The 14,190-nt window shown below is 34.0% G+C and overlaps 1 protein-coding gene across 6 annotated transcripts in view; it reads left to right on the top strand.

Moving 5' to 3' along the window:
• Nucleotides 1-5,213: 5,213 nt before the first annotated feature.
• Nucleotides 5,214-14,190, top strand: part of ZDHHC21 (zDHHC palmitoyltransferase 21) — a 66,438-nt gene continuing 57,461 nt past the window's right edge. For 3 of the 6 annotated variants that reach the window (XR_004744894.3, XM_035305961.3, XM_017973660.4), the window contains exons 1-4: nucleotides 5,214-5,345; nucleotides 8,014-8,090; nucleotides 11,030-11,228; nucleotides 12,470-12,568. Coding sequence is in view for 5 of the 6 variants with exons in the window: in XM_035305961.3 (XP_035161852.1) it covers nucleotides 11,075-11,228; nucleotides 12,470-12,568 (253 nt within the window). In the remaining variant the exon portion in view is untranslated. Of the gene's footprint in view, nucleotides 5,346-7,983; nucleotides 8,091-11,029; nucleotides 11,229-12,469; nucleotides 12,569-14,190 lie in introns of all 6 variants that reach the window. The other 3 variants (XM_017973654.4, XM_078369348.1, XM_078369338.1) reach the window with 2 other exon arrangements.

The following is a 14,190-nucleotide window of genomic DNA, read 5'->3' as shown; positions in this document are numbered from 1 at the left end:
GAAACTGAGGTGGCAGTGAGCTGTGATTGTAGCACTGTACTCCGGCCTGGACAACATAGTAAGACCCTGTCTCAGACAAACACACACAGAACAAAACAGTGCCCCAGTTATCTACTTTCTCTTAAGTTAAAACAAGTTAATGCAAGTAGGGAAAAATAAATGTAAATGCCTGTATTCGCAGTACTAGTAGTATTAGTACTGCTAATGTAGGATAGTTTTAACAGTATTACTAATAATACTGCAGTGTAGTACTACTAATACAGACATATACATTTAATTTTCACTCATGAGAATGGTACACACAAAAACAAATTTATGAGAAGAGCAACAGCTTATGCTCAGTTTTGCCCACAATGTAATTTAAAGACTTAGTCTACAGAGTGGATTCTTGAAACCATTGATGGTGCATATATGTTATGCTTTGACATTTTGTCCACCCACATTTTTACACAGTCTTCCTGAAAAACTCAGCAATTGAATTTTCTGCTTGCATTACACATTCTTCATTAGCTTCTGAAATCAAGTACTGATTTTCTTTCACACTTTTTTCCTTTGCTCACCAATCCTGCTTTTAGTTGAAAGTGATTTGGTTTAGGGGCTTTAGTTCAGTCATTCTATTTTAGATCAAGTCTCTATTTTTGGTTTTCCGCTTAATGTAGCCCCCCAGCCAAGATTTAGAAATAACAGCTTCCCTATGGTAGTATGATACTAGCTGTAGGACTATAATAGTTGACTTTTTTTTAAAACTAATTCTCAGATTTTAACTTTAGAAAAGTAGATAACTGGGTCATTTTTTGTTGTTCTTGTGTTTTTTTGTTTGTTTGTTTGAGATAGGGTCTCACTCTGTTGCCCAGGCTAGAGTGTAGTGCAATCACAGTTCACTGCAGCCTTGGTCTCCATCTCTCTGGCTTAAGTGATCCTCCTACCTCAGGCTCCCAAGTAGCTGGGACTACAGGCATGTATCACTACACCCGACTGGTTTTCTGTTTGTTTGTTTTGTTTTGTTTTGAGATGATCTTGCTCTGTTGCCCAGGCTGGAGTGCAGTGGTGCAATCTCAGCTCACTGCAAACTCTGCCTCCCGGCTTCAAATGATTCTTTTGTCTCAGCCTCTGGAGTAGCTAGGATTACAGGTGCCCACAATCATGCCTGGCTAATTTTTGTATTTTTAGTAGAAATGGGGTTTCACCATGTTGGCCAGGTTGGTCTCAAACTCCTGATCCTCCCGCCTCAGCCTCTCACAGTGCTGGGATTACAGCATGAGCCACTGCACCCAGCCCCTGTTAGTTTGTTTTGTAACTAGAGACTAGGTCTGACTATGTTGTCCAGGCTGATTTGGATTTCCTTAGCTCAAGCAATCCTACCCTCACTCAACCCCCCGAAGTGTTATGATTAGAGGCATGAGTAGGCCCTGGGGTATTGGTAAATTGTACCATTACTTTAAATGATTGGGATCCAGAGACATTGTTTTATTCCGGAGTTTGTAAAACCAGAAGTAAAACTTATCTTTCACTTTCCCTTCCTCTCTTCTCTCCTTGACTTCCCTGTAAAGTTAGCATTTTGGAGGTGCTACTTTGCCAGGCAATTTCTCATTTAAGTGTGACAGCAACTGTGCAAGTTGACATTTTTATCTCCATTTTACAGATGGTCAAACTGAAGCTTGAAAAGAAACATAAGCTTGGAAAGTGAATAAGAGTCTGCATCATAATTTGCACATTATTCTCTTTTAACATCTGTAGAAGATTATTTTTTTAATATGTTGATAATGAATATGTGATATTTAAAAAATTGAGTTCCTAATTGGTAATGAGAACCTGATTTTTATGAAGAATTACTTAACTGCCACACTTGACCAGTTTTCAAAGTAGAATGATATCAGAAGTCAAAAACTTTTATAAATATGTTTAAAGGTATACAGTTGTAACTGCTTTCTAAATTCATTTTTAGCTGTAATTAATAAGTTTGAAATTTTATATATTCATCTAATAAGCATTTCCTCTCGACACTGTGGAAAAAAAATATTTGGTGTGTTTGAAAGCTTAGCTTGTAAATTATTGATTGTGTTCTTTCAGGCATAGCAATATTAAAAATATTTAAAGACATTTTATAGTTCTGAAACTTTGGAATTGTTTGGTTATTCAAATTTTTTGAATGTTTAGGCCCAGCATTACCTTTTTATTTTGTTTTTGAGACCGGGCCTTGCTCTGGCACCCAGGCTGGAGTTCAGTAGTGCAATGATGTCTGCTTATTGTAGCTTCCGCCTTCTGGGTTCAAGCTTCAAGCAATTCTTGTGCCTCAGCCTCGTGAGTAGCTGGGATTACAGGCAGGTGCCACTTTTGTATTTTTGGTACAGACAGGATTTTACCACATTGGCCAGGCTGGTCTCAAATTCCTGACCTCAGATGATCTGCGCACCTTGGCCTCCCAAAGTGCTGGGATTACAGGTGTGAGCCACCGTTCCTGGCCCAGCATTACTTTTGTTACCACATAAATGAGATTTGATTTCTCAGTGGTGATGGTGGTAGTGGTGGTGGAGGTGGTGTTGATCTAAATACTAATCTCATTTCAAAGCTGTGTCTGCAGTGTAGTTCTGATAACTCTAAATGTAATGTATTTTTTTTTTTTTTTTTTTAGATTTTAAGCCAGTGAGTAAATGGATTTGACTCATGGGTGATTGGCCTGTGCTGTTACCTACTAACGTTACTGACAGAAATTACTGTTTTGCTGAAAAAATTATGAAGCCACTCTCGAGTCATAGACTTAGCAGCATTATTGGTTTTTGGCCGTGTTTCAAAACGTTTTGTTGTACCACATTTAATTCTGTTTGAATTTTTTTTCTGAAAGAATTCATTTATTTTCCCTTGGGGTAGCACTCTTTAACTTTGTTTTTATTTTTTTTTACTTTTTTGAGATGGAGTCTTACCCTGTTGCTGAAGCTGGAGTGCAGTGGTGCAGTCTCTGCTCACTACAACCTCTGCCTCTTGGGTTCAAGTGATTCTTGTGCCTTAATCTCCCAAGTATCTGTGATTACAGGCATACCTCACCATGCCCAGCTTATTTTTGTATTTTTGAGGAGACAGGGTTTTGCCATGTTTGCCAGGCTGGTCTTGAATTCCTGACCTCAAGTAGTCCTCCTTCCTCGGTCTCCCAAAGTGCTGGGATTACAGGCATGAGTCATTGCACCTGCCTTTAACTTTGTAATTCTGTGTTTAGTCTCTAAGAAGCAAAGGTGCAGCCAAGGAGCCCACTTTAAATTAACTTAAAAAGTTAGAGTGGAAATAAAGTTCATTTGACAATCTTAACAATTGTGGACCGTAGAAAAGGTGACCCTGGGAGGAAATACAGGTTCCCTGCACCCTGCAAATGTATAAAGGAAACAGAAATGTAATGGTAATAATTTTGATGTATTTTTTACATCCTTAGTATGTAATAGTTTGCTGTTGCTGTGGTAACCAGCACACTTAACATACTTGTATCTCGTCCTTTGTTTTCTGTCTTAGAGAATGGTTTCACCCTTCACCCAGACCCTAAGTGTAAAACTTGGGAGCATAGAGTCTGCCCTTTGCTCCCAATTGATCACTAAGTCCTATCAGTTTTACTTAAGTTCTCCTAGATCTGCCCTTTTTCAGTGTGCCTCCTGTCTCAAGTGTTGCTACCCCACCCACTTAAACACACACACACACACACCCCATTCCCCTTATAAGTTACCATTTTAGGGGTGCTTACCCCATGTGTCCTCGTCATTTCTCACCAGTGTAACAGTCAGCCTACCTAGTTGCATGTAGTCAGTCTTAGTGCTTTATCAATCTGCCCAAATCCAGCCCTTAGATTGTGTCTGTTCTTTCTAAAATACAAATTTGATCATGGCATTTTACTGCCTAAAATCCCTCAGTGGTTTTCCACTGTGTTCAAGGTGAAATCCAAACTCATTGGCATGGTTTAACAGTATTTTTCAATCAGAGGATCTACCTATGGGTCATGAAATCAATTTAGTAGGCTGTCACCAGCATTATACATTTTTATTAAAGTAAAATAAACAGGTTGCAGTGGTACTCAACTGTAGTGCTAGCTACCCAGAAGGCTGAGGCTTGAGCCCAATGTGCTTTGCTCACACCTGGGAATAACCACTGCACTCCAGCCTGGGCAACATAGTGAGACCCAATCTAAAAAAAAAAAAAGTAAAATAAAATAGCAATATCAGTGTGTGTCATATGTAGTAAGGGTAAATATCACTTCGTTAAACTTTTTTAGTTATTTATATATATCTGTGTTTACTACTAATGTTATAAAATTTATTACTTAAGAGTTGGTTGTAGTCAAAAGGATGAATATCTGACCCTTTCTATATGCAGTGGTTCTTGTTATTTCAATTTACTTCAATTTTCTCTGCCTGCTTTTATGCCTTTGCTTATTCTGTTCTCTTGGTCAGAAGAGCCTCCAGTCTTCATCTAGCTAACTCACAGGCTTTATTGTCTTCAGGAATCTTTTCTGATGGCTATTTACTGTAAGAAATACATTTTGTATTCCATGAACCAATATCCCTATCGTATGAGATACAGTCTTTCCACCTTGCCCTCTGTCTTGTCTTACTGGTCTTGTCTGTTTGCTAGTTAGTCTCCACTGAAGATGGAGCCTCTCTTTTTCATCTATATCCTGTGTCAAAGCGTAGTATGTATAGTAGTTAAGAAGTGTTGATTGAATTAATAAAATAATGAGTCAGTATATGTTATATACAACACTTTACAGTATTATTTTTTAAAGCTTGAATTGTAGAAACTGACTTTTATGTTTGACTTTCTTAATGGTTTCATTATAGGAGGATTACTTTCTTAAAACATTTTAAATTAAAACTTCCGCATTAAGCTGTTTATCTTTGTTTCTGAATTGTGATTAGATATTTCTAGCAGAATCTGTTGTTATTTTGTGATTTGTGGTCAGTGAAGTGTGTGATGAAGCCCAGATACTGGACATATGATGATTATTTGATTTTATGGGAAGTGGGTGAATTTAAGAGAGACTGTCATATGTAATGGTAATCAGATGCATATTCTGAGGAGATGGATGGGATATGAAGGCACAGAATCAAATGGAGTTGAATTATTTTTTCTTATTTCTAAATTTAAGATGTTTGTAATTGGCATTTTCACAATTAGAATATTTAGTTGCTTATAATTTGTAATCTTTGTGAGAAATCATTATTTGTTAAACCATTAATAGGTTCTCATGGAGACCTGTTACTGAAGAGAGATCCATTTGGTGGGATATAGTTTAAAAAAGGAATGAATCAAGAGAAAATCTCTAAATGCAGGTACCAGAATTACAGCACATCTCAGTGAATTTGCAAGTGGTAAGTTTGCTTTTGATTTTACATGGTAATATAGTTTTGAATTATGTGCCATCATATCCTTGGAGTCCTATGCTTAGAAGCACTTAATTGTCAGTTAGCAAATGTAGTCACTTTATGTTTATTTAAAAGTTTTCATACTAAATTTTTACTAACCCTGTTTTCTTAAATAAGACTTTTTCCATAGAGAAAAATTATCTTTAAGTAATATGAGTTTTGTAAACATCTTTCCGAATCTTAAGTCTTATATGGCTTTACAGCGAGTCCTTCTGCACTTCATTTTTAAAAACAAGAATTTAAAAGCATTTACTATAAGGATAATTTATAGTGACAGACAGGTCTAAATTAAACATTTTGTTTGTAAGTTTAGTGTCTCTTAGGCTGTCTTTATTTTTCAGTTAATTGAAAAGAATTTAGAAGTACATGGTTGTTGATAAATTTACAAGATCACACAAATATTTGAAAGCCTTCCTTCTCGCTACTCCTTTCTCCCTCAGCCCACTGATAACAATTTGGCTGATCTACTTTCTTGTAGCCTTTTTTCTGCACTTTTGCAGAAATTACCTATGCATATACATTGCATATTTTTCTAACAAAAATGTAATATAACCTATTTTATAACTTGCTTCCCCCAATACTTCATTTTGAAAAATTTCAAACAGAAATATTCAAAGAATTTGATTATGTAACATCTGAGTACCTGCCACTTAAATTTTACCAAATTTCAGCACATACTCATCTATCTTTCTGTCTGTGTTGTTATTAATTTTGGGGATTCATTTCAAAGTAAATTGCAGACATCAGTATACTTCCCCTCTACATACTTCAGTATACATACTGCTAACTAGAGTTCAATATTGGTTTACAGTTACTTAAAGGTAAATTTACATACCATGACATCCAACAATCTTAAGTATACATTTGCTGAGTTTTGACAAATTCATAGACCTTTGTAACTCAGACTCTATTATCAGTAGAAACATATTTATTAGCACCACAGAGTGTTCCCTCATGCCTCTTTCTAGTCTTCCCTATCCCTGTCTCTCTCCAGAAACACTGGTTAAGATCTATTCCCTGTCCACGGCTAATGGATTTTGCCTACATCACTTGCTTTATTCACTCAACAGTATGTTGTGGGTAATTATATACAGATCTAAATCTGCCTTCTTTTCTGCCTTAAAAAAAATTGCAATAGCTTGGAAATAGTCTGCACTATCGGTACATTAGAATTTGTTTGATCATTCCCTTTTCTCTACATGGACATTTGGATTGTGCCATATTTTTGATTATAGAAAGTGCTGTATCCTTGTACATCCTTGTATGTATTTATACAGTCTCAGGAGTACTTTTATAGGTAATACTTAAAATAAAACTGCTGGGTAAAAGGGTTTTACGTTTTGATACATAATGCCAAATTGCTCTCCCAAGATGTTTGTGTCAGTTTCTATGCTCACCAGTAACATATGAGAGTGTCCTTTTTGCTGTGCACTCTCAATATTGGATATCATCTTCCTAAGTTTTTCAATACAATAATAAAAAATGTCCCTTGTTATTTAACATTTCTTAATCAGTAATGATTAGCCATTGGAATTTTTTTCCCTTTGTGAATTGCTTTTTTATATATTTATATTATATGCCTCTTGCTGGTCATGTGTTATAGTATTTTTTCCAGGAATGCTTTGTCTTTTAACTTTGCTTTTCATGTATTTTGGGCTTCAGATGTGTTAATTTTTATATGGACAGACATGGCCGATGGGTCTTCATTGTGAAGACCTTCTTATTCCAAGAATATAAAACCACTTGCTATTCTAATAGTTTTCCTTTTAATGAATTTAGAAGAAAAAGACAAATCATTGTGAACTGAGATGCCAGGAAAAATTTCAAATGGAGAATGAGATTCAAATTGGCCTTGAAGTCTGAGTCAGATTTAGATGGAGTAAGCAGAATGGTAGGGACATTTCAGACAGGAGGAATGAGTGATGGAATATGGTTGAACAGTAACGAGACCACTTGGGCTGAGGTGAAGAGTCATATAAAACTGTAAGTGTAGACATACATGTTTGGATGGATTTCTTGGTAATCATTTGGCTAATTGTTATGATTTTCTAAAATCTACATCTTGATGTTATAGTTTTCTGTCCAATAATAGTTTTCTGTCATTTTCACGTTGACTTGAATATTCTTCTTGAGGAGAATGTGTGGTGAAATACAGTTGCCTGAAAAGGCAAAAAATAGTGGTATTCCATTGGAATAAATTGAACATCATAAGTATTTACTGAGTCTAGTTTATTAGAGTTAAATTATATTTGTTTTTAAATATAATTTAATGTGGTAATTTACATCATTTAGTCACTGTAGTCAACTATAGTTACCAGATGGCAATCTTAAAAAATGTTGAAGTACCAGTATATCCACTAGTTACTTAATCAGAGTTTTGAGTTATGAGCTCACCATTTAATATACAAACTAGTATGTCTGAATCTCCTGCTAATGAAAGTATTTTATGAATGCTGTCCTTAAGAATGAGTAACAGCACCGTGTTCAGTTTGGTTGTTGCTCACGATGTGTAATAGTTTCTCTTCAGCCATAAGCCACGCCTGGTATATGTTAATTGAGTGGAGTGATCTTGCAACTCTTCCAGTTACGCATTTGTGGTTTGTCATCTGATTAGGAGCTCTTGGAAGATCACTGTTTTGTGTTCTACAACCCAGTTGAAAGGACTATGTGGCGCTAAGTTTTACCAATCAGGTATTTAAAAAATATATTAATCTTATTTGTTTGTTGTTTTATTTTTCTATCCTTTGCTCACTTTTCCTTGCAGATGCTTGCTCTTTTAGAGACTGTCATCTCTGTATCTTTACATCCAGGAAGAATGAACATATTTTAAACTATACTTTTCACTATGTAGTATATTTTATTGTGAGAGATCTCTTCTTGTGATAAAGAAGAATTTGTTATTCTCTAGTAGAGGAGAGTGAGAAATCTCTTCTAGTGATAAGGAAAAATTTGTTATTCTCTAGTAGAAGAGAATGAGAGATTTCTTCTAGTGATAAGGAAAAAATTGTTATTTTCTAGTAGAGGAGAATAAAAATAGAGTTAGAAAATGAGTATTTGATAATTTTGCTACTTGTTTTGCTGGCTCATGTACTTTTCTGTTTCTAATGTTAATAAATTTAGAAATAAGTAATGAAGTTACTCTCATATACTTAGTGAAATTTGTGTTCTGTTTTTATTCTTGAATAGAATTGAAACATTAAAAGAAAGAAAGGTACATAAAATTAATAATATCGAACATGTTGCGAGACAGAGCACTTGTCATTTCTTTTACCATTGACAAGACTAAAAAATTAACATTGTCTTAAATGTTTCTCTTTTCAGCTGTGTAGATAGCTTACCATTTGTATTTGAGATTCCTTTAATAAAATGACTCTTAGTAAATTAAATAGCATGCTTTATTCTCTCTGACTTTATTCATTTTAATGATACCGATCTGTCTTTTGATTTTTAAATTAAAAGATAAATAAATGACACTTTTTTAGTGACCTAGGCACTATTTCTGTTTTAAAATTCATACACAAGTTAGAAAGTGTCTGATTTAAACCATTGGGTGGTATTGCATTTGGGTTCTTGTTTTTGTTTTTTCCTGCTACTCCAATATTTGCAGGATCTAGGGATGAGAAAATGGGGGTATTCCTTTAAAATTAAGTATTCCTTAATCTCTTTTTTTGTTTGTTTCAGTAGCTTTATAGCTTTGAAGAACATTGGCAAGGCATCCAAAGGATGGTACACTGAGGCTTTTCAATTGGTGATGAATTATTCTTAGAATGAGGTAGACTGGGATATAGGCTGAAAATCTGGGAGTCACCCTTGACACTTTCCTCTGTAACACCTAATATCTAATCAACCAAAAAGACACACTGGTTTGAGTCTAACAGTTGATTCTTTCTGCAAACCTAATTTTGGCTTTTGTCTCTTCTTAGCCTAACTTATCTCTGTCTTTAATTTTATCCTTCACACCAGAGCTTCAATAATTTATTCATAGTACACATTTTGTCTTGTTAATCCCCTGCATCAATAGCTTTCCATTGCCAAAGAATTCAGTCTTAGCATTCTAACATGGCATCTTTATGTCCTTCATGATACAGGCCCGTGTTTCTTACCACTTTCTCTTCACAGAAAGCTTTATGATTTGTGATGGGAGGTTGTAATACCTCCCACAATTTCTACTCTTGTATACCTCTTGCTCTTCCTTCTGTTTGCAGTATTGTTGTCACTTGTTACTGCTTGGATAAATTTTACTAACTTTCTAAGACTGATCTCAGGTTTCACCTCTTAGAGGAAGTCTTACTAGAATCCTCATTAAACTAGTCCCATCTTCTGTGCCCTTACTAACCTTTTGTCCGCAAATCTGGAACTTACCACATTAAAACTTTTTTCTGATTCTTTTTCGTCTTTGACTGTTCCTTTAAGCAAAGACCATGTCTTCTTCATTGTATCTGCAGTGTCTGGAAGTGATGGGTATATAGTGGAGGCTCAGTGAATATTTGTTGAACTAAGTACCTTCTACTCATTGTGGTAACGTTGAAGTGTTAGTGAAACACATGGGTCAGTGGTTCCTAGAAACCAGTCAGCTGTTACCAGACTCTTGCAGAGCATTTTATATTTTATTGTTTTTTGAGCTTTATGAAGAATCACGATTCAGTAGATGTAGAATGGGGTCTGGGGACATGTATTTTTCAAAAGCTCTCAAGGTATTTTCGGTTTTCTTACAGGCTAGAGAACCATTGTCCTAGTTTATTATTATACCATTATATTTTATGTAAAAGGTGCCCCCTAGACCTTATACAGCAATTTATTATTTAAGCCTTGGAAGTTATATCTACCAAAGTATGGATGTATTTTAAGTCACTGTTTTGGTACCCTGTATATATAAGTATCTTAACTTTTTAAGTGTCTCATTGAGAGATCCGTTGGCATATTGTTAACTCTCAGCTAAAAACAGCTTTATTTAAACAGGAGTCTTCTTGAATTGATCATAATGAGATTTGTTGGGCTTCATTCTATGAATTTTAATATTTTTCACGATTTGTAATTACTTTTCACTTTTTATTCTAATTTTTCCAAATACTTTAAAATGTCGTATTGTAGTTTAAAGTCCACAAATCGGAAGTATATAGCTCAGTAAATGTTTACATATGTATATACCCATAAAGTACCACTGGGGTCAAAATATGGAACATTTTCCAACCCCTCAAAGGTTCTCTCATGTTCCTTTTCAGTTAATATATACCCCCGTCACTACAAGATAACCACTATTTTGACTGGTGTGATTAAAGCTGCTAAAAATTTTTGTACCTAATCTTTTAGTGGACTGGGTTAAGGACAAACTTGTGTTTTAAATTCAGTAGATGATTCCAGTTTATACCCGTGATAGCAATTCATAATGAAACACTGAAATTATTTGAAACTTATGATAAAATTTGAATATCTTGAAACTTCTCTGTTTTCCCAAATATTTACTGTAAAAATATATATACAAAGAAATATCAATAAACATATCAGCTATATGAAGAAAATATCAAATATGCAAAGAAAACTTAATGTCATTTTATAAGAGTTGCCAGAAATACAGTTTTTAGTCAGATATTTCTATGTAAGTAATTGTTTTCTTTGTTCCTTCTCCTTAGGATCATCCTTTCTTGTGGGTTAGCAGGCAGTTGTAAGATTGCAAAATGGGTCTCCGGATTCACTTTGTTGTTGACCCACATGGTTGGTGCTGCATGGGTTTGATTGTCTTTGTTTGGTTGTACAATATTGTTATAATTCCCAAAATTGTCCTCTTTCCTCACTATGAAGAAGGACATATTCCAGGCGTATTAATAATAAGTAAGTTTCTAGATCTTTATTTTCTTGTATAATTATTTTTCTCATTGTAAATGTTTTTGGAGTGTAGTGCCACTATGATAACCATCCTTTTAATATATTTAATATTTTAGCAGTGCTGTCAGTATTCAGTTATTTACAAATTTATGGACTTAGAAAAATAATGGCCTTTATAGATTTGTAATTAGATAAAAGTGATATCTCCATATTTAACTGGAAAGTATGTAAAGACCATTTTGTTAAAAATAGAAAACTGACACAGTAATGATAACTTATATGTCTATGTGTATTTTTAATATTGCAGTTTTGTACTTAATTACAAATGTTGACTTTTTAAAAATAGAGAATAGTATACATTACTGAGAAGTGAGAATTTCATGATAAGGAAAATATTGATGATGAAGTCTGTTATGATAACACTTTGAACTCTGGATGGTTATTAGCCAATTGGTGATGGCTTGCTTATGATTAAAATAATCAAATTGAAATTATATATTTTGCATGTACATGGCAGTTACAATTTTCATGTACATTACCTCATTTTGACCTCACACGAACTGTGGGAAATTCAGTCTGTTATACAAATGATAAAACTTACCAGTACTATGCAGTCAGTCCTGGATTGAGCACTCAGACTGTTTCCTTTTACATGTACAGTGTATTGCTTTTTATCCCCCCAGCAGAATTCCTCTATTCCTATTATTTAAAAATGTGGGATTATGGTGGCCATGTCTATTTTCCCTTATTATTTTTGCTATTAATTTTAAAATTTAAAAGTTTCTAAGTCTTCATTATCAAATTAATTATTTGAAGATCCATCAAAAGAAACAGATGAACAACACTAATTCAGAGTAATATTGAAGATAACCAATTAGTTAATGAAGAAGTTTAATTGTAGAATTTAAAATGGTGTTTTGATCCTTTCAAATATAGAACATGTAGTAATTAAAAGTGAGCCTACATAAGTCTGTGTTATTAAAGAATCTGATTTATAAAAAGTTTATGTTATCATGCAAAATAATAATTAAAATTAGTAATAATAATTAAAATTAGGACTATTTAAGATAGTCCTCTTGGCAGTATTATTTGGTGAGTGAAATCAATTAATTTATTTTTTAATCTTTAGAAAATGAATTCTCCTGATAGTGTTTATTAAAATATACATTTTAAACTTTAAATATGATTGTTGATAAAATGTTTTGAAGGGTAAGTGAACTAATTTATTTAATTAATTTATTTTAAAGTATTCTATGGCATTGCCATATTCTGTCTGGTTGCCTTAGTGAGGGCCTCAATAACTGATCCAGGAAGACTCCCTGAGAACCCCAAGATCCCACATGGAGGTATGGTACTCTGCATTTATCAGTTTTGCTGATTCCAGAATTATTGTCTTTATTTACATATTTTATTGCTTTTAATATACATTGGTTATATATGTCATCTAACACCACTTTATTTGCTTGTATGTGTCTTTTCCAAACTTCTCTACTTAAAATTGCAACCCTGTTCCCCCTGTACCCCTGTGGTTATACCACATCCATCTTTTGGCTTTCTTTTCAGTTTACTTGTTTATTTGTTTGTCTTCCTCCTCCCATTCTAGATCTCCATAAGCTCTGTGAGAGTGTAGTTTTTTTTGTTTTTGTTTTCTTCATTTACTCACTGTTATAGCCCTCGTGTCCAGAGAGCCTCTGTCATTTAAGATGTTCAGTACATATTTGTTGATTGATAAATGATTATCTGAGAAGTTATATTTTAATTTTATAAAGGAATTTTCTTGATGGTGACACTTATGTCATATTATAAACACAATATTGCTTAGAATAGATATTTGTAGTATTAAGGATACTATTGTCTGTATTCTTCCAAGTTCTAACAATTAATGAAAAAATTGGCAAGGATTCTAGTTTCAGTTGAAGGTGATTTTTGATTACTCTTGCATAATAACTATTCAGATGTAAAAAATGAATTAAAAATGTATTGCTTGTTGTATTACTTACTGGGTATATATAGTACAGCCTTATTTATCTTCATTCCTGAGGCTCACTTTTTGATTGTTTGCTATATAAGCTTTGAGAACTCTCTGAACTTTCTTTTAGTAAGAAATGTGTACGTCTGTGTAGTACATTAAAGAACCAAAATACTTTTTATAGTAAGTTAGTAGCTTCCAACTTGCTGCATATTAGAACTACCTGGGGAACTTCAAAAAACCTAAGTGTCCAGGTCATACCCCATTTAGTTAAATTTAGAATATCTGGGGCATAAGAACCAAGTATCAATATTTTTGAAAGATCTCAGGTGATTCTAATGTGTAGCAAAGTTTGGGAACCAGTGAAGTAATTTCTTATGAAATTAGATTAAGTGACAGGTTACTTATGAAGCCTTCTCTGAATTCTGATAGTTGCTTTTTGAGACCCATCATTTAGAGGCTTAGCTGGCTTTGAAAATTCAGAGATTAAATGGGAATATTACACTGATGTTTATATTGCTGTAGAAGTTTTTGAACACTACATTAAATATTAGTTTTTATTAATGTATAGCGTCAGTAGGACTGTCATTAGAAGTTGGTGTATGTATATGTGTTTTGCAGTGGGACAGGTGGGGAGGGTGGCACTCTGCAATCTGTATAGAATCACTTTTCTTCCCACCTGGCTTAGCCAAAACCTCTCTAAAATATTGTATACATGTGTTATCTACTTCAATTTTAAAATCCAGTGGCCCATGAAAATCAAAGAAACGGGTATTTTCTAACTTGAAGACCCGTTTCTGATGAACTCTTTAGTTTGCAGTGGTGAAAGAATGAAATGCCTACATGTTCCAGACACTGAAAATCAATGAGAGGGGCCAGGTAGGAAGTATTTCATATTAAAAATTTCATACCTTATCTGAAAGTAGTAGTCTCTACTCAGGTATAGCAGAATTATCATGCAGCTAGATTATTAGCTCTTAAAATCGTAAAGAGAACAGA

This window comes from Callithrix jacchus, chromosome 1 (genome assembly GCF_049354715.1).
Source record: "Callithrix jacchus isolate 240 chromosome 1, calJac240_pri, whole genome shotgun sequence".
Taxonomy (NCBI): domain Eukaryota; kingdom Metazoa; phylum Chordata; class Mammalia; order Primates; family Cebidae; genus Callithrix; species Callithrix jacchus.
Note: the sequence above shows the minus strand (reverse complement) of the source record. Positions and strands in the feature narration are given on the sequence as shown.